Genomic DNA, 21,414 nt, shown 5'->3' on the forward strand with positions numbered 1-21,414 from the left:
CCATACTGTTGCATCTCCATGTGAACCTGTCTTACTGAGTGGATTCTGCACAATCAACTAGCACATACACACCACTTTAGTACAGTGACTTTCGCCAGCATTAGAAGGCCACGCAACTGCCTGGTACCAGTTCCATACCACCTGCTTTGGTCTGAAGCAACCAGTGTGATGTTTTAAAGGTGATCATTGACATTTTATCGAGTGAGCTTTGTGATATACACTTGACATCATTCAAGTTTGGGGGTGATCTATAGTAGTACAAAATGCAGAAGTAAAAACTTCAGCAGCAAAGATCACTAATTATAATCTTATTTTTGATGAGGAGTTTTGGCAAATCTAAGTTGCCATCACCATATCTGTATAGATCAAAAATAAAAGTATAATTAAATTGGGTATAATAGGGTGGCTACATATTTACAAAACATGGATATACAGGATGAGCATTAATAAAACCAACAGACTACAGGGACGGGTAATTGCATCATTCCACATCATAACAGATGTTCAAAGTGACCTCCATGGGATGTAATGCACACATTCACACATCACATCATAGATTGCCGCACTATTTTGCACATTCCAGCCTCTCTCCGAATAGCGTCACAGGTGATGTGATCATCCTGTTGAAGGGTCTCCACATCAGGAACTGGTTCAACATACATAATGCTTTTCAGATGCCCCCAGAGGTAAAAGTCTAGGGGGTTTAAGTTCGGTTATCTAGCAGGCCATGCTACAGGGCCTCTGTGTAATATCCAATGTGGGGGAAGGTAATGTGTCACCAAACTGTAATGCGGAAGTGGGTGGTGCTCTATTGTGCAGAAACCACATAACCTGTCGTGTTGACAAAGGCACATTCTCAGGCAGCCCAGACAGAGTATTCCGCAGGAAATCCAGGTACATTTGTCCATCAAGGCACTGTGGAATAATAACTGTCCAAGTATGTTGTCACCAATAATCACTGCCCACACATTGATGCTGATGAGATGCCTCAACCATTCCCCAAGGACTGTCTGTAGCACACAGATGCTTATTATGCAAATTAATGATGTCAGTTCTGCTAAAGGTTGCTTCATTGGCAACGAGGACTGATGACAGAAATCCCATAATTGTGATGCTTTGGTGCAAAAACCATTGACAAATCATTCCTGTAGAGGGAAATCCACTGCTCATAATCCTTGCACTTGTTGCAGGTGATAGGGATAGTAGCAGTTGTCGTGCAAGATACGTATTAATCATACTTTGGCTTACACCATGTTGGCGGGCCACTTACCTTGAGCTTGTATTAGAGATTGCCTCAATATCCTGTAGAACTGGGTCCTCCAAATCTAGTGTGTGCACAGTTCACTGCCTCCCTGCACTTTCACCTGTGTGAAAGGACCCATGATCACACAAACACCCAAAAAGGGCTTGAAATGTTGTGAAGTGGTTCGTGTCTGTGAGGGTACTTTTTTTGGTATAGCCATGCTGGTTTTGGCCTGTTTGGCCATACACAAACACCATCTCAGCTTGTTCCCAACATTAATACCAGACCATTTTGCTGCTTACAGTACACTACATCACTCACACAGCCTGCAGCACAAGAGGAACACATGGTACATGGTCAGAGAAACTTTAATTCGTCAGCACCATCAACCATGGCAAGAATTTCCAGACACATATTCATAGGACATTTTTTCTTCCACTTCAAGTCAGGAATCCAGTCCCTGCAGTTTGTCGGTTTTATTATTGTTCATCCTGTATATAATATATTTATGCACATACATCTCAATAAGTCTTCGTCATATGTGCAATATACTGTATAATGTCATGTCATAACATGTCATTCTAGGGACAAGAAGAAAGTGATAAATTGGCATTTTAGAAATACAACAAGATTTACATAAAATATCTTGCTAGTTGCACCGACTGCACTGGCTCATATTCACACAACAGATGAAAGATGACTGAGACTCACAAGTCAAGAGCAAAGTTATTATGAACACCAAGTGGAAGTGCAGTAGTAAACATACAGAAATAAAATAGCAGCATATAAAGAATAAGGAGGAAGTTACATCCAATGAGTATGCAAAACAATGCAATATGCACAATTTGCAATGTAATTATATAAATCACATAATCCAAACCAGAGTGTATTGGAATAATTAATTCCCTTCTATATTTTTTTTTTTTTTTACTTACAGTATGTTACTGAAGCTTGAGGCCACAACCTACGGTAACATACTGTCCCCACACTTCCCTCCAATGGTTTCCACTCCCTGTGTCCTATCATTTCCTCCCCAAGCTCATCTACCTTGCAGCCCTCTGCCAATGCATCTACCCGTCTTTCCCTGTTCCCCACTTACTGTGTTCCTTTCCCCCCACCCCACCCCCCCACACCTCCCTGCCCCGCAACCTCCTGACGCTGCACCTGTTGGCATTCTAGTCCATGCACACTCCACCAGACAGAATTCATCTCTCTCCCCACCTGACACCCCCACCCCCACCCCTACCCCCACCCCTACCCCTCCAGATTGCTGCTTGCATCCTAAGTGATGCATTCCGGCCCAAGATGCTGTAGTTGGTGAGCGTGCTGTGTCTGTACTGACGAAGGCTGTGGCCAAAAATTATATGTGAATGTTTTAATCTTGCCTGTCTGCAACTTGACATGTCTTCTGTATAATAAGTAGCAATCTATCTTTTCGTACATTGTGGGTGTTCCTACCTGGAGTTTCCATTGTTTGATTATAACAGTGTTGTATATCAACTTGAAATATGGTATCCCGGCTGAGACACAAGTTGAAATATGCTCTCTATTTTTATTTACTTAAATTTGGCATATTTCGTGACAGTACCTTTTCCGTTAAATGTTTACAAGGCGATATTGGTCTTGGCTTCAGTTGTCTAGTGGAAGTATGATTCCACAATGCAGTTTTGTCGGTTGCAGAAATGACCTGGTTCAATGTGTTTGCCTCATTTTTGGTGCTTCAAATACCATTCCTTCTAATGTAGTTTCTTCTTAAAGTTTATATAAAAAAAATAGTAACATAATTCAAAATTATATATCCCGGGTTCCTGGGTTCGATTCCCGGCGGGGTCAGGGATTTTCTCTGCCTCGTGATGGCTGGGTGTTGTGTGCTGTCCTTAGGTTAGTTAGGTTTAAGTAGTTCTAAGTTCTAGGGGACTGATGACCATAGATGTTAAGTCCCATAGTGCTCAGAGCCATTTGAACCAAAATTATTTATGACGGCGGCCTGCACATTGTTCTACCGTCAACACACACCAAGAGTTAACTGCCGACTGACTACAGTCAAAGACAACTCCAGCGTCAAAGACATTTTACACAACACACAAGCTTCCACTTGTAACCAGTCTCTTTGATATTCTTCGTCACATCTACTAATAGTAATCAATATGCTGTCACTCTCAAAAATATAAGTAAATTAACATAAGATAAGGCAAATTAAAATAAAAAAAACTTCTGACAAAAATATAAGAAAACATTTACAATTTGGTATCGACAAATCCAGTAGGAAATACACATCTCCCAGATCCATTACAACTGCTCCCCAGGGCTTTTGTTGTTATGAACATACACAACAAAATCCCGACCACTCCCAGTAATGGATCTGTATTACACAATTAGTACATTAATGATACAGTCTGATAACCTCTTCCAAATTTGGACTCTTTGAATCTGTGGACTTGTTACTGGCTGTTGTTGCAATGATCCTTCCCCATTAGTCTCATACACAAAAATTCAAGTAAAGAAATTATTTAATATGACAAATATACATGGCATAAAACATACATGAGAAATATTCTAAAATACAGCATACAGATTGAAAATAATAGAAAGGTAAAACTCATTTCCTAGAATAAGATTTAATTTTTATTTCATATTAATGTTAATTTCATTACGCTTACATATTGTACAGTAAAAATGATACTGGACATATATAGTGTAGTGTTTGGAAGGAAACATTCCACGTAGGAAAAATATACCTAAAAACAAAGATGTGACTTACCAAATGAAAGTGCTGGCAGGTCGACAGACACACAAACGAACACAAACATACACACAAAATTCAAGCTTTCGCAACAAACTGTTGCCTCATCAGGAAAGAGGGAAGGAGAGGGAAAGACGAAAGGATGTGGATTTTAAGGGAGAGGGTAAGGAGTCATTCCAGTCCCGGGAGCGGAAAGACTTACCTTAGGGGGAAAAAAGGACGGGTATACACTCGCGCGCGCACACACACACACATATCCAACCACACATATACAGACACAAGCAGACATATTTAAAGACAGAGTTTGGGCAGAGATGTCAGTCGAGGCAGAAGTGCAGAGGCAAAGATGTTGTTGAATGACAGGTGAGGTATGAGTGGCGGCAACTTGAAATTAGCGGAGATTGAGGCCTGGTGGATAACGGGAAGAGAGGATATATTGAAGAGCAAGTTCCCATCTCCGGAGTTCGGATAGGTTGGTGTTAGTAGGAAGTATCCAGATAACCCGGACGGTGTAACACTGTGCCAAGATGTGCTGGTCGTGCACCAAGGCATGTTTAGCCACAGGGTGATCCTCATTACCAACAAACACTGTCTGCCTGTGTCCATTCATGTGAATGGACAGTTTGTTGCTGGTCATTCCCACATAGAATGCATCACAGTGTAGGCAGGTCAGTTGGTAGATCACGTGGGTGTTTCACACGTGGCTCTGCCTTTGATTGTGTACACCTTCCGGGTTACAGGACTGGAGTAGGTGGTGGTGGGAGGGTGCATGGGACAGGTTTTACACCGGGGGCGGTTACAAGGGTAGGAGCCAGAGGGTAGGGAAGGTGGTTTGGGGATTTCATAGGGATGAACTAAGAGGTTACGAAGGTTAGGTGGACGGCGGAAAGACACTCTTGGTGGAGTGGGGAGGATTTCATGAAGGATGGATCTCATTTCAGGGCAGGATTTGAGGAAATCGTATCCCTGCTGGAGAGCCACATTCAGAATCTGATCCAGTCCCGGAAAGTATCCTGTCACAAGTGGGGCACTTTTGTGGTTTTTCTGTGGGAGGTTCTGGGTTTGAGAGGATGAGGAAGTGGCTCTGGTTATTTGCTTCTGTACCAGGTCGGGAGGGTAGTTGCGGGATGCGAAAGCTGTTGTCAGGTTGTTGGTGTAATGCTTCAGGGATTCCGGACTGGAGCAGATTCGTTTGCCACGAAGACCCTCCCGACCTGCTACAGAAGCAAATAACCAGAGCCACTTCCTCATCCTCTCAAACCCAGAACCTCCCACAGAAGAACCACAAAAGTGCCTCACTTGTGACAGGATACTTTCCGGGACTGGATCAGATTCTGAATGTGGCTCTCCAGCAGGGATACGACTTCCTCAAATCCTGCCCTGAAATGAGATCCATCCTTCATGAAATCCTCCCCACTCCACCAAGAGTGTCTTTCCGCCGTCCACCTAACCTTCGTAACCTCTTAGTTCATCCCTATGAAATCTCCAAACCACCTTCCCTACCCTCTGGCTCCTACCCTTGTAACCGCCCCCGGTGTAAAACCTGTCCCATGCACCCTCCCACCACCACCTACTCCAGTCCTGTAACCCGGAAGGTGTACACAATCAAAGGCAGAGCCACGTGTGAAACACCCACGTGATCTACCAACTGACTTGCCTACACTGTGATGCATTCTATGTGGGAATGACCAGCAACAAACTGTCCATTCGCATGAATGGACACAGGCAGACAGTGTTTGTTGGTAATGAGGATCACCCTGTGGCTAAACATGCCTTGGTGCACGACCAGCACATCTTGGCGCAGTGTTACACCGTCCGGGTTATCTGGATACTTCCTACTAACACCAACCTATCCGAACTCCGGAGATGGGAACTTGCTCTTCAATATATCCTCTCTTCCCGTTATCCACCAGGGCTCAATCTCCGCTAATTTCAAGTTGCCGCCACTCATACCTCACCTGTCATTCAACAACATCTTTGCCTCTGCACTTCTGCCTCGACTGACATCTCTGCCCAAACTCTTTGTCTTTAAATATGTCTGCTTGTGTCTGTATATGTGTGGATGGATATATGTGTGTGTGTGTGTGTGTGTGTGCGCGAGTGTATACCCGTCCTTTTTTCCCCCCTAAGGTAAGTCTTTCCGCTCCCGGGACTGGAATGACTCCTTACCCTCTCCCTTAAAACCCACATCCTTTCGTCTTTCCCTCTCCTTCCCTCTTTCCTGATGAGGCAACAGTTTGTTGCGAAAGCTTGAATTTTGTGTGTATGTTTGTGTTCGTTTGTGTGTCTGTCGACCTGCCAGCACTTTCATTTGGTAAGTCACATCATCTTTGTTTTTATATATATATATATATATATATATATATATATATATATATATATAGTTATAATAGAAGGAAACATTCCACGAAGGAAAAATATACTTAAAAACAAAGATGATGTGACTTACCAAATGAAAGTGCTGGCAGGTCGACAGACACACAAACACACACACAAAATTCAAGCTTTCAAGTCTGTATATGTGTGGATTGATATGTGTGTGTGTGTGTGTGCGAGTGTATACCCGTCCTTTTTTCCCTGTAAGGTAAGTCTTTCCGCTCCCGGGACTGGAATGACTCCTTACCCTCTCCCTTAAAACCCACATCCTTTCGTCTTTTTCTCTCCTTCCCTCTTTCCTGATGAGGCAACAGTTCGTTGCGAAAGCTAGATTTTGTGTGTATGTTTGTGTTCGTTTGTGTGTCTGTCGACCTGCCAGCACTTTCATTTGGTAAGTCACATCATCTTTGTTTTTAAGTATATATATATATATATATATATATATATATATATATATATATATATTACTTCTGATTTTTTTATTTTTTTTACACTTTTTTTGTATATTTTTTTTGCTTATGATTTTCTTTTTAAATTTTTTTTCTCATGTTTTTTTGTATTTTTTTTTTTTTTTTTTTTTTTTTTTTTTTTTTTTTTTTTTTTTTTTTTGCTAATGATTTTCTTATTTTAGTACAGCTAAAGATACATCAGTATTATCTAAATTTTTTGCAATTATGTATGTACACTTGCCTCTCTACTACAATATTACTAAAAGTCACATTCTTGTGAAGAGTACTTTCGCTCCCCACAACATCAGTATAAACAACAATAAATTGCTCATATATCAGGAGGCTTTATCTAAAATTGGTTTTGAAACTTATACCTTTGCATGCATGTACTCACATCCATGCCTTCACCCACAGGGAAGACTTAGCTTCCAAAAATTAGAAAAATTCAGAAATGCTCACTAGGGAGACTTTTTTTTGTAAAAAAATTAAAAATAAAGTTTTCTCTTAATTTTTTTTTTTACAACAGTGTTTTTTCATCAGTTTCAATTAACATGTGACTTCAAATTATTAATTTATACATGCAAATATACATACTTGGTTGTACAGGTAGTTTCGTTCTAACAAGCATATTCCAGTGGAGGACTTTTGTTTTAGATGATAATAGGTTATTTAAATTTTGAAATTAAGATTTCTGTTTATATAGTTTCAAAGAGACAACATTCCTGAGACCAAATAATTTCTTTTACTTAGGGTACACCAAACGATAAGCATTAGGGTGTGGATTTCTATGACTTCAAAAGGCCCAATATAGATATCAAAGTTTTTTTTTTAATTTCTGAAGTTAACATTTTTTATTTTTCATGAGATTTGACCAGAACAAGATCCCCAATTTTGAAAGTGGTTAATTTTACCCTATTGTTATGTCTTTTATTCCTCTTTTCCCCTTGTTTCCTCATAGTTTCCCTGACAATATCTTCTCTCTCTTGCATAGTTAAAGGTGTACAATTAGGAAATTCAATAAGTTCCGATATAAGATTTGGAGGTCTAATATTAAACATAATCTCATACGGTGAAAATCCTGTGGAACTATGTTGTAGGCTATTCATAATATCTTCAAAATTTCGAATGTGCTCAAACCAGGTTGGCCGGCCGCGGTGGTTGTGCCGTTCTAGGCGCTCCAGTCCAGAGCCGTGCTGCTGCTACGGTCGCAGGTTCGAATCCTGCGTCGGGCATGGATGTGCGTGATGTCCTTAGGTTAGTTAGGTTTAATTAGTTCTGAGTTCTAGGGGATTGATGACCACAGCAGTTGAGTCCCATAGTGCTCAGAGCCATGTGAACCATTTGAACCAAACCAGGTTGGATGTTTATGGCTACAATAGGTTCTACAAAGTCTCCCAATTTCCCTCATATATCTTTCTGCAGGATTGGTGGACGGAGAATAAACAGATATAAGTATATGTTTCAATTTTGATCTTTCAATAAACTTTTTGCAAATTTTAGAGGTGAACTGTGAACCATTATCTGATAATATACCTTTTGGTTTACCCACCTGTGCGAAATAATCTCTTTCAATTTTTATTATAATTTCATGGCTAGTAGCTTTTTTCACTGGATATAGTTTAATTAATTTTGAAAATACATCTACCATAACAAATACGTAACAGTGACGACCTTTACTCTTTGGTAACATTCCATATAAGTCCACAGCGATAAGATCTAAAGGTTTTTCCGGAATAATGTTTTGCATCTCTCCACCACGTCTTTGATTGCTCACTTTAACTCTCTGACATTTGTCACAGGTTGCCAATTCTTTTCTTACCTTCTTTCCAATATTGTAAAAATAAACATTTTCTTGTATCTTTTGAATGCAGTTCTGTATCCCACAATGACCAAAACTTTCATGTATGTAAATGATCAGCTTTTCAGCATCTGCCTCTGGCCAACACAGTTTCCAATTATCAGAATCTACATCTGTTCTCCGAAATAAAATCCCCTTATGTAATTTGTAAAATTTATCAAGTTTCTCATGCCCCTTCTTGCCTAGGCATTCTTTGATTAATTTCCAACTCTGATCCAAATTTTGATTTTTTTCTAATTTTGTTACACATAGCTCTAATTGCTTTCTCATTTTCCACCCCTTTCAAGTATCTAATTTTAAATTGCTTTTCCTCCTCTTGTTCAAAAATCTCCTTTTCTCCCCCAATTGGTAACCTTGAAAGTGAATCAGCTACTACATTCTCAGAACCTTTTATGTGCTTGATTTCACAGTCAAACTGTTGCAGAAATATTGCCCATCTGGTCAATCTACTGTGGTATAATTTGCGCTCTTGTAAGTAACTCAAAGCTTTGTGATCCGAAAATACTATGGTTTTATGTCCAATAAGGTAAATTCTAAATTTTGTAAAAGCCCAATGAATTGCCAAAAGTTCCTTCTCTGTGACTATAATTTTTCTCATGCTTGAGCAACATTCTGCTCGCAAATGCAATGGTACAATGTATCTTAACTCCATTCTCTACTCTTTCTGGAAATAACTCTGTTCCAAGCCCATAATTACTGCTATCAGTGTTCAAACAAAATGGTAAATTAAAATCAGGTCTGTGTAATAAGTGTTGCTTCCTCAACTCATGCTTAATTTTATCAAACTCTTCCTGACAACTTTTATCCCAAACCCAAACAGTGTTTTTCTTAAGTAACTGACTTAAACATCGTGCGTTCAGACTCTGTTCACTTATATGTTTTCGGTAATAACCACATAACCCAAAGAACGACTTTAATTGTTTTTTAGTCTTAGGAATGGGAATTTCTGAAATTGCTTTAATTTTTTCTAGATCTGCCAAAATTCCCTTGTCTGTGACAACATGACCCATAAATTTTAATTCAGAAACTGCAAATTTATATTTCTCTAATTTCAATGTCATCCCCCCTTTTCTAAATTTTTCACAAACTGACTTCAAAATCGAAAAATGTTCCTCCCAATTTTGCCCTGTAACCACAATGTCATCTACATAAATTAGATGCAAGTTCTTGCCCCAGTACATGATCCAAAGCTCTTATAAATTCGGAAACAGAAGAATTTAACCCAAATGGCACAACACAATATTGGTAACTCTTACCATTGTACAAGAAAGCAGTATATTTCCTAGAATTAACCGAAAGTGGTACCTGATGAAAACCCGAAGTTAGATCCAAACTTGACATATATTTTATATTTGTAAATTTATAGAGTAACTCATCAATATTTTCGGGATGGTCTGTCTGTCTGAACAAAATTTTGTTTAAGTGTCTAGAGTCCAAAACCAATCTTACTCCACCATCTTTTTTCGAAACTACTACTAGTGGATTATTATATGCACTGATACTCCTTTCTATTATATTACATCCTTTCATCTTTTTCAGCTCTTTCTCAACAGCAGGTCGTTTTGATATTGCAATACTGTATGGTTTTATGAAAAATGATTCATGAGGTTTTACCTGAAGCTCACACTGATAACCCTTTACCCTACCAGGTATGTCACTGAAAACATCACTGTATTCCCAAAGCAGATTTTCTAGCTGTTGTTTTTGCTCCCCAAATAAATTTTGTGTTTCTGAAATTTTCAAATTTACTAAATTCCCAAATTCAACTTCATCAGTATCAAATCTATGAGTTTCAATATTCTCCAATCTATTTTCTTTTAGTAAATTGATACTGTCAAAATTTCCATTACTCTGATCACTAAGTGTGTTCACAAATTTTGTCTGAATGTATTCCCTTTCACTAGTTTCTATCCAAAGTTTTCTTCCAACTCAATCAAATGCTGTATTTACTTTTACTATCCAATTCATACCCAAAAGAAAATCCTCATTAAATACCTGAATTACAAAACATCCATGTGTGAACAACTTGCCTTCAATTAAAAATGTCACTAAAGCCTGGCTTTTACCAATTTACTGCTCTTCCCAGTAGCACCTTTTATCTTTATCCCAACAACTGGCATTTCAACAAAATCTTTCCCCACTTTCAATTTCTTGCTTAACCTTTCAGATATCCCTGAGATCTCACTTCCTGTATCAATTAAACATTTACCAATCCATGACCCAATTTGAACTTTTATATAAGGACTGCAAAGTTGATCAATTTTCTCAGAACCTGTATCCTCATGTAATAAATCAGTTTCAATTTCCCCAAACCTATACTTATCAGAATCATATGGTATATCATTACATGTATTACTTGTCACAGTTACAAAATATGCACAAGATACAAAATTGTCATTAGTACTCTCTATTATCTCAAATAGCCAAGAATTTTCATCCAAATCACATTGTATACTATTGAAGTACTTATCCTTCAGCTTTTCAAAAATAAAATATCTCATCTTTTCTTACCACTCAGGACATACAGTTTCACATACATTAATAAGCATCTTTCTAAAGTTGTTGTCAAAAGAAATAGTTTCACTGTTCAGCCATAGATTCATAAGAAATGTGTGTGTGTCATTAGTATCTGTAAAAGTTTCACTTAGGCTAGAAGTTATACATGTGTGTCAGATTCTTTACCAACAACATCAAAATTCACATTTTTACATACACCCAGCTTGTGAGCCTTATTCATCCTGGTAACATCCCTGGGAATTTCTATAATATTCTCACTATTTAATCCATTTTCAACCATGTGTATACCCAACTCCCTATTTAAACTAATGAAATACCTTTCCTCAACATCATCATCAATACCATTACCATCATTGTCAACTTTATCATCAACATCACTATCATTATACATATTCCGGTCATACACATTCAAATTATCCCCCAAAATATAATTTCCCCTTTCTAAAGTTACCAGATCCCTTTCACCAATATTTTTATTCTCACAGCATGCATTCTCTCTCTCATTCACACACGTCTCTGAACTACTACAAATTACATCATCTGACAAAGTGTTGTTCTTTTCTGCCCAAGTGTAAAACTCTGTCAAATTAAATGAATCACAATTACTTTTATCTACTGTATGTTCTTGTTACTGAAAATTTTATCTTTATCAATATCATCATTATTTTCCTCTTGAAATTTTTTCAATAAGTAACAACTAATGACCTCATGTGATAGCTTAGGTTTGGAACTGTCATGTTTGGGTTTATGATAGTCACATCCATTGGTCCTTTCATCATGCTCACCTTCTGCCTCAACCTTGTGGACCTTCAAGGGGGCGTCTACTCATTTTTTATTTCCTGGATTACAACTTGTTCCTGCTTGAACTGCTGATTGTGGTTCTGCCAATGCCTCTGATCAACATTTCTGTTCCCATTCTTATTCCAAACATTACCTGGTTGTTGGTAGTTTCTATTGTACTGATCTCTAGCAAAATTTCTGTGATTTTGATCCCTAAAGTGTTCTCTATTTTGTTGATTATTTCCGCGAAAATGTTGTTCTTGTTTTGGATAAAAATTATGGTCCTTCTTTTGAAAATTGTTATATCCCCCTGAATTTTGACTGACACCATGATAATTGTTTTGTTCATTTTTTTGAAAGTTATCATTTCCCCAATTTTGATCATTACCTTTCCGAGTAAACCCACTGTGTGTTCTTGTTGTTACCCTATCCAACTTCTCAATACAATTGAGAAACTGCTCAACACTACTATCAGGACAATGAACTAAACTCAACCGCATTGCTGATGGCAATCTTCTCTTTAAGGTATCAATTTTGATCAAGTCATCCAAAGGTTTTGTTAAATGAATAAGTTTTTGAAGTTCACTTTTGCAAAATTGTTTCATGCTCCCATCCGATTCTCTATAGTTTCTCCCATTCAAAAATTCACATTGATTCTAGTTTGTTTAAGATCATACCAAAATTTTTCCAGAAATTTTGATTCTAATTCTGAAAAGGTCATCCCCAAAGTTACAATCTGGTTTGCCCAAGTCAAAGCTTCCCCTTCCAAGAATTTTTTCACAAATTTAATTTTCATATCATCTGGTGGGTGAGGTAAAAAACAATCCTTACAATACTGTATAAAATCAACGGGATGTAAGGGTCCATCTACCGAAAAGTGCTTCACTGGAATATTAGATACAAGATTGCATGTGTTGACATTGTGATTTTTGCTTTGAAATTCACTGTCAAAACTTTCAATTTTTTCGCTAAGTTCTTTGACATATTTTTTGTTTTCTAAATCATTGCATTCTACTTTATTTTCTAGAGTAACCAAACGATTGTCAGTTTCTTGTTGTACATATTTTACTAAAACTTTTGTGTTCTCATCCAAATTTTTAATTTCCCCTTTTATCTCATTAAAATCAATTAAATTTCTTTCCCTATCTACCAGTAACTCATTTTTTACAGTATTAATTTCATCGCTCAATTTAGCATCAATTTCATTTACTTTTGCTTCCACAGATTCAATTTTTTCCTAAACACTGCCAACTCTGTTCGAAAGATCACCCACTTGGGTATTGACTGCTTGGACTTGTAACAAAATGTTATGAGTTTTTTCATCCCAGTAAGTCTTATTGTCGTCATCTGATTGTTTAATTTCTTTCGTGAAATTTACAAGAAAACTTTTTAAATCAAATTGATCGGTTCTTTCTGTTTCATTTGACCTGTCCTGATTTCCGAAGTCTATTAAATTACTACTTTCTACTTTAGGCACAATACTCTCGAAAATCTCATAAGTCATTGTGAAGAAAAAAAAATTTATACACAACAATACAAAACAAGATAAAAATATTGTTTTAACAAAATACGAGGGTTTCGTGACTTATCTGGAACACTCTTCTACTGTTGCAAATCCACGTTTTCCATCCATGTGATTGTTGTCCAAAATTCTTGAAATTTCTTCTTCTGTCGTGAACTACATTTTTTTGCCGAAACATTTCTTCTCCAAAACTTTTACTTCCCGATGAACACAAATACTTTAACACACATTCTGAAAAAACTGGTATTAACACACAAAAATTTTCTTCCTCTAGCACTGTTGAAGATCTAGTGAACACAATATCCTGGCTACAGTCCCCAGTTTGATATGTGGTATCCCGGCTGAGACACAAGTTGAAATATGCTCACTATTTTTATTTACTTAAATTTGGCATATTTCGTGACAGTACCTTTTCTGTTAAATGTTTACAAGGCGATATTGGTATTGGCTTCAGTTGTCTAGTGGAAGTATGATTCCACAATGCAGTTTTGTCGGTTGCAGAAATGACCTGGTTCAATGTGTTTGCCTCATTTTTGGTGCTTCAAATACCATTTCTTCGAATGTAGTTTCTTCTAAGTTTATATAAAAAAATAGTAACATAATTCAAAATTATTTATGACGGCGGCCTGCACATTGTTCTACCGTCAACACACACCAAGAGTTAACTGCCGACTGACTACAGTCAAAGACGACTCCAGCGTCAAAGACATTTTACACAACACACAAGCTTCCACTTGTAACCAGTCTCTTTGATATTCTTCGTCACATCTACTAATAGTAATCAATATGCTGTCACTCTCAAAAATATAAGTAAATTAACATAAGATAAGGCAAATTACAATAAAAAAAACTTCTGACAAAAATATAAGAAAACATTTACAATTTGGTATCGACAAATCCGGTAGAAAATAACACATCTCCCAGATCCATTACATACTGTACTAACTTACCAAAACAGTCATAAGGCAAGTACAGTGTGGAAAATATCACCATTGAGTAAGCATACAGAAGATTAATCGAAGTTCGGTGATAAGAATACAGTAACAGTGAACAAATTACATGTTGTTATGTATGTAGGTGACAAAAGGGAATAACTAACAACTAAACTATTGCATTCTTAAAATACCATGTACAAGTCACAGTATTGTAGAGCAACAAAAGTGCAACACAAGGTCTGGGTGTTACACCTATACCTTGAGCTACCATGATCTTTCATGATTGTTTTGTAATACCTGTATATAATAATAATTTAATCTTAGTTGCTTTGATGTTGTACTCATCGCTATATTGCAAATTATTTATGCACGTTAACTCATTACTTAATTTCTTGTCTTATACTAGTAGCTTATTACAACAAATATAGACTTTGAGCACCATGTTATGTTAGCAAACAGACTTCGTGTTGTACTACAATACTGTTCCATCCCCTATACCCACATTTTAAAGTGTCCCTGTCCAGTGGTGGAAACCCAAGCAAACTGCCCCCAAGGACATGTATGGAGTTTCTGGTGGTAAAGGCAAAATGAGGATTAAAGTCAGATTCTCTCCATTTCTCTGTCAGTCTTTTAAAGAGGAGGATATTCTCCCTTTTGTACTTGAACAGGAACATTTTTTCAGGTGGTCAAAATTTGATTAAAAAATAGCTGTTTGTTACACAGTAATTTGATACAGTGGTTTTGCTCAAGTGGAACAAGGTATCATGCTGCTGAGTATCAATTCAAGTGAGAAATTGGGGAAATGAAGTGCTGTGGCTGTTTGAATGGGAAATACTAGGACAGAATGTGCTGTCTCCTTACATATGGCCAACCTATTCTTAAGCACAGGGCACTACTTGATAGTCCAAAAGAAGAAGTTTTAAGTTATTTTCTAGCTGACTTCTCATCCTCGTCTTTGACTTTGGACTTGGAGCAGGACTATATATTCTGATGCAAGAGTCTTTTTGAGAAATTTTTTTATCACATAATACTAGAAATCTGAATTTTCCAAATTTCGCCCAGCTAACCATGCAGATATAAAACTTCCTGGCAGATTAAAACTGTGTACCCGACCGAGACTCGAACTCGGGACCTTTGGCTTTCGAGGGCAAGTGCACTTGCCCGCAAAAGGCAAAGGTCCCGAGTTCAAGTCTCGGTCGGGCACACAGTTTTAATCTGCCAGGAAGTTTCATATCAGCGCACACTCCGCTTCAGAGTGAAAATCGCATTCTGCGTGCAGATATAGGTTCCTCCCCCCTTCCCCCCCCCCCCCCCCCCCCCCACACACACACACACACACAATATATATATATATATATATATATATATATATATATATATATATATATATATATATATATATAAAAAGAAAGATGATGAGACTTACCAAACAAAAGCGCTGGCAGGTCGATAGACACACAAACAAACACAAACATACACACAAAATCTAGCTTTCGCAACCAACGGTTGCCTCGTCAGGAAAGAGGGTCTTTCCTTCTCCTTCCCTCTTTCCTGACGAGGCAACCGTTGGTTGCGAAAGCTAGATTTTGTGTGTATGTTTGTGTTTGTTTGTGTGTCTATCGACCTGCCAGCGCTTTTGTTTGGTAAGTCTCATCATCTTTCTTTTTAAATATATTTTTCCCACGTGGAATGTTTCCCTATTATATATATATATATATATATATATATATATATATATATATATATATATATATTGAGGTCAAGGGTGTGTTGTGGTTACTTTGAAGACTTACGTGGATGGAAGAAACACGACATCATCATAACTGATTTCTTTCTGTGGTGTGTTCTGTTTGACTTTTTTTGTCTAGTCATTGTAAAGTCGTATTTTCTTGCTTATGCCTGTGTAAGGAAGTCCAGGTACTTGTATGTTAGACAGTACATGTTATTTAACTCTATAGTTTTATTTTGATCTGTCATTTTTCTTGTGACTCTTGAGCCATAATTTGAAGTTCTTTCAGTTACTTGACATTCCTGTTATTGCACTTCCTCTATGAGAGTCTAGGAATTGAAGAGTGAGAGGCTCTCTGTTTGTTTTATTTACTGTATTAGTAACTTTTTGTAACACATCTTTTCCTTTCGTGTCCTTAAATTTTGAGAAATTTCATTGAAAGAGATCAGCTTGCTGGTAGTGGTTCAGCAGCTTCCTACAGACCTTCTTCTTCTTCTTCTTCTTCTTCTTCTTCTTTTTACAGCACGTCAGCCATCTCTTTCAGTTACTCGTAAGGCAATCCCATGAACATTTAGCGACATATATTTCATTCCTAAAATGATTGATTATAAATAATGAGTAAATAGGATACAGATGTGGTGGGTCTAGTGCAGTGATACTTATTCATAGAGACTGGTCTCTCTGTAGTTGCACTGGAATTATCCAGATTGAGCTTGTTTTTATTACTCAGCATTACAGTACATATTGAATGACATGCGCTCTCCAGACACACACACACACACACACACACACACACACACACACACACACACACACACACTTTCACACGTTTGCATCACATATTTGGTATCTACAGAAACTACACAGCACTTGAAAATGGAATAAATTCTTGAAATGCATTGTGCTATCAACAAACGAAATTATCATTGTAGTTCCTAAATGTTTAAATTGTCATCTCAGAATGTTGCCACTCAAATGTAAAATTGTCTTGAAGGTTGTACTAATAAACAAAACTCACTCTAATTTTGTTCTGTTTCCAGGGATTCAGTTCCTGCAGATATTTACGATTACAGTAATAGATCTGAAGGAATGTATTACTTTCCCAGCCGCGAAGAATTATGCAAATATCGCATTGTGGTCATCACTCTTGTCTTCTGTGGCAGGTATGTATCTCTGTGTTTTTTGTATCTTTGGTTGTTAGATTGGTACTTTCTGTTAGTATAAGAACTTCATTTGGTGTGCAAGCTGTTGTTGCAGTCATATGGATAAAATTCCCTGGAAAATAACAATCAATTTCTCACGACATGCTGTAGGCACCAAACTTGATGATTTACTTGTTGTTTAAAAAAGGAGGTTACAGTTTCATAATAAAAGTATTACCACCATTTCTGAGCCAATGGCATTACATACAGTGTGAGACTGTACTTATTGTCTGTTATCTGATTCATGATATGTGGGTGTGTTTTCAGCTATAGACACATTTTTTGCAACTCAAGCCAAAGGGTAATTGACCTTATGCATAGATCACTGATTAACAGTGAAACAGCATACTACTTGTGGTGACATTTGATTGTTTTTTGCTTTTGCGGAACACAATTCAGTTTATGTTCATAGACTGAAATAATCATTTTCTCTCTGTAATGTCACAAGCCAGTGCTCTCCCTTGCTGACAGAATGAAGCATAGTTGGATGGGTTCTTAGTTTGCATCTGATGGCTGTGAGGGTTCGTGATGACTTAATGACTGTGAATTTGCTACAATAAAATTTGTTGCTCTCACTGAAGAGATTGTGACAGTTCCCTCTAGAACTACCGAGGGTCAATAAAAAAAATATTGCTGTCTTCACAATACTGACCTCTTCCAAATAAATAAATCAGTTTTCCTCTTATCACTGCAAGCACATTACATTTTTTCATCAGACTGTCTGTACTAAGAAGGCCTAATGGCTCCCGTGAAGTAGCGAACACTGTCATCAGTTTGTCATTCTCTGGCAAACAAAGCTCTTGTGTATAATATGAGGAATAGCTCCTCTTCTGTTTGTTCTCCTGTACAGTGTTCCCGCCAAGGAGATAAAATTGACAATTGGCGTGTGATGGCAGTGGCACCAATGACAGGCAGGGGGGAGGGGGGGGGGGGGGTGAGATACTGCAGAGTCTTGGTGCTGTAGGTCCTCTGGTAGTAGGCAGCAACCCACACAGTTTTGCCAGATCCATTATGGTCTGGCACAGGAACTATACACAGACAATGTGTTACTCCACATCTACAGAATAGTGTATGACTGCCAAAGGACCAGAAATCATATGAAAAGGGAGATCAGATCTGTAAAGATAGCTATCAGATGACAACATTTCATGAGTTTGATGCTTATTATTTGCCTCACATCACACAAATGTCTACACTTTGCATTACATTTACTTGACTTGCCCACATTACACACAAACCGTGATAAGTATGATCAACCAGTACGATTTCTTTCACTGCTTACCCCAAGTTTCATGAATGTAGTGTTATAAGCAGTAAGTAAAAGTGATCTTCCCAGTGTCACTTTGGTACTCAGTCCCTGAGGGGGCATAGCATTCCAGGTTCTCTGTCAAATGCAATGAGCAATCAGTGCCATTGGAAACAGTCTATCTGATTGCAGTGAATGATAGAACTCTCCCACATTTTCTTATATCTGAAGAATCCTGATCACTGGACCGTCAGATGCTCCCGAGCTCTGCAGAATGTCTGTTTTTGCTAGCCCATTCTGTCACTGATTAAATCTGTTGCACATATTGAAAAGTTAATCTCACTGTGCGTACAATGAGTGTATCAATCAATGTCTTTGTACTTTGAACATACTCTGCTTGTCAAGGGAAAATACAAGAAGGTTTTCTGTTATGTTACTTACATTTATAGATGTACTGTGATGAAGAGAAAATGTGGATGATCAGTTGTTTGTGCAAACACTGTAGCAATTCTTTGTCATCACCATCATCAGCCATCGAACATTCGTTCCTACATGAAGGCTGCTCTCGACTTTCCTTTGGTTTCCATTACCTGCAGCTGCTTCTGCATGTTTTTTAATGTCACCGTCCTGTTTTGGACAGACTGGAAACTTTTGAAAACTCATTTAGTTTATCACAGGCTTCCAGTTGCAGGTAGTATTTTATCATTTCCTTTGCAACCTTCTTCTACACGAGGAACAAATACAAAAACATACCAACTGATTCTATGATTTAATTTTTAATTTGTACTATTTTATTTTTCCATGTTGATTACAAATTGGATTATTTATTTTCAAACTTCCTATGTTAAGTTCGTCTAGTTGTAGCGGAAGTGTACTTCTAGGAGAATATCTGAGCTCTGACCACAATTTATTAGGCAGCAAATACTTGCTCGAGAATAGGACTGTAAACCCAAAACTAACCAAAAAGAATAAAATGTGCATAATATAAAAAAAGAATGTGGCTCAGGGAATGACCTTTTTCTAAACAATTACTTTATCTGGTTTAGACTTACCCATGAATTTTCCTTCAAAAATAATGGAGATTGTAATGAAGAGACTGTTGAGTGTTTCAATGGTAGCTTTGTGATTGGTCCCTTGGTTTCCTGCTGTTGTGATCAGCATTCCTTATTATGTTAATTAGGCTAAGATTCCAGTACTCTGTCTGCTGAAACTTTGTATGTTCAACCCGTGTTAAATCTTCAGTGGCATACCAGCTAGAATCCTCTTAGCTTCCACAATTTTGGTTCTTTATTCCTAATTTTATGATCATATAGACCTCCTTTCTTTTTCTTCCCCTGGCACGATTGTGATACTTGGCTGCTGTCTCTGTAAACAGTGTGGTCATGTGAGTCACCCAACCACACGGTGCTTTTAACACATGCACAAAAAGGGACGAAACCTCACGGCATGCCCACCAATAGCCACCAGAACACACTTCTTTTCACAGCATCACAATACTTTGCCCTTGCGACTGTTAACTTCGAAGATGTTGAGACAGTACACCCCAGTAATCGAGACTTGAAACAATGAAAACAGATGTGACTGTGCGCACACATTCTGTTTGTGATGAGAGAAAAGCATGGCGGAGCTGGTGCAAGTGTTTTGACAGCTGAAGAGGCATGAGGACTGAGACAAGCAGTTGCTTGGGTCTCATGGTTTTTTCAGCAGAGGGCTGCACCCTTTGAGCCTCAGCAATTGTCAGACGCTGACTATAAGAATTACCAAGAATGTAGTTCATGTAAACACATGCTCTGGCCACATCATCTACATCTACATCTACATCCATACTCCACAAGCCACGTGACGGTGTGTGGCGGAGGGTACCCTGAGTACCTCTATCGGTTCTCCCTTCTATTCCAGTCTCGTATTGTTCATGGAAAGAAGGATTGTCGGTATGCTTCTGTGCAGGCTCTAATCTCTCTGATTTTATCCTCATGGTCTCTTCGCGAGATATACGTAGGAGGGAGCAATATACTGCTTGACTCTTTGGTGAAGGTATGTTCTCGTAACTTTAACAAAAGCCCGTACTGAGCTACTGAGCGTCTCTCCTGCAGAGTCTTCCACTGGAGTTTATCTATCATCTCTGTAATGCTTTCGCGATTACTAAATGATCCTGTAACGAAGCGCGCTGCTCTCTGTTGGATCTTCTCTATCTCTTCTATCAACCCTATCTGGTACGGATCCCACACTGCTGAGCAGTATTCAAGCAGTGGGCGAACAAGCATACTGTAACCTACTTCCTTTGTTTTCGGATTGCATTTCCTTAGGATTCTTCCAATGAATCTCAGTCTGGCATCTGCTTTACTGACGATCACTCCTAATACATACTCCCAGATAATTTATGGAATTAACTGCTTCCAGTTGCTGACCTGCTATTTTGTAGCTAAATGATAAGGGATCTATCTTTCTATGTATTCGCAGCCATTTACACTTGTCTACATTGAGATTGAATTGCCAATCCCTGCACCATGCGTCAATTCACTGCAGATCCTCCTGCATTTCAGTACAATTTTCCATTGTTACAACCTCTCGATACACCACAGCATCATCTGCAAAAAGCCTCAGTGAACTTCCGATGTCATCCACAAGGTCATTTATGTATATTGTGAATAGCAACTGTCGTATGACACTCCCCTGCGGCACACCTGAAATAACTTACTTCGGATGACTTCTCTCCATTGAGAATGACATGCTGCGTTCTGTTATCTAGAAACTCTTCAATTCAATCACACAATTGGTCTGATAGTCCATATGCTCTTACTTTGTTCATTAAAC

At 38.1% G+C, this 21,414-nt stretch overlaps 1 protein-coding gene across 1 annotated transcript in view; it reads left to right on the plus strand.

Annotated features, from left to right (window-relative positions):
• Positions 1-21,414, plus strand: part of LOC126092027 (helicase MOV-10-like) — a 375,996-nt gene that overhangs the window by 293,649 nt on the left and 60,933 nt on the right. The window contains exon 14 of the mRNA XM_049907422.1: positions 17,193-17,315. Within this exon, the coding sequence (XP_049763379.1) occupies positions 17,193-17,315 (123 nt within the window). The remainder of the gene's footprint in view (positions 1-17,192; positions 17,316-21,414) is intronic.

The sequence above is a fragment of the Schistocerca cancellata genome, chromosome 7 (assembly GCF_023864275.1).
Source record: "Schistocerca cancellata isolate TAMUIC-IGC-003103 chromosome 7, iqSchCanc2.1, whole genome shotgun sequence".
NCBI classification, from domain to species: Eukaryota; Metazoa; Arthropoda; class Insecta; order Orthoptera; family Acrididae; genus Schistocerca; species Schistocerca cancellata.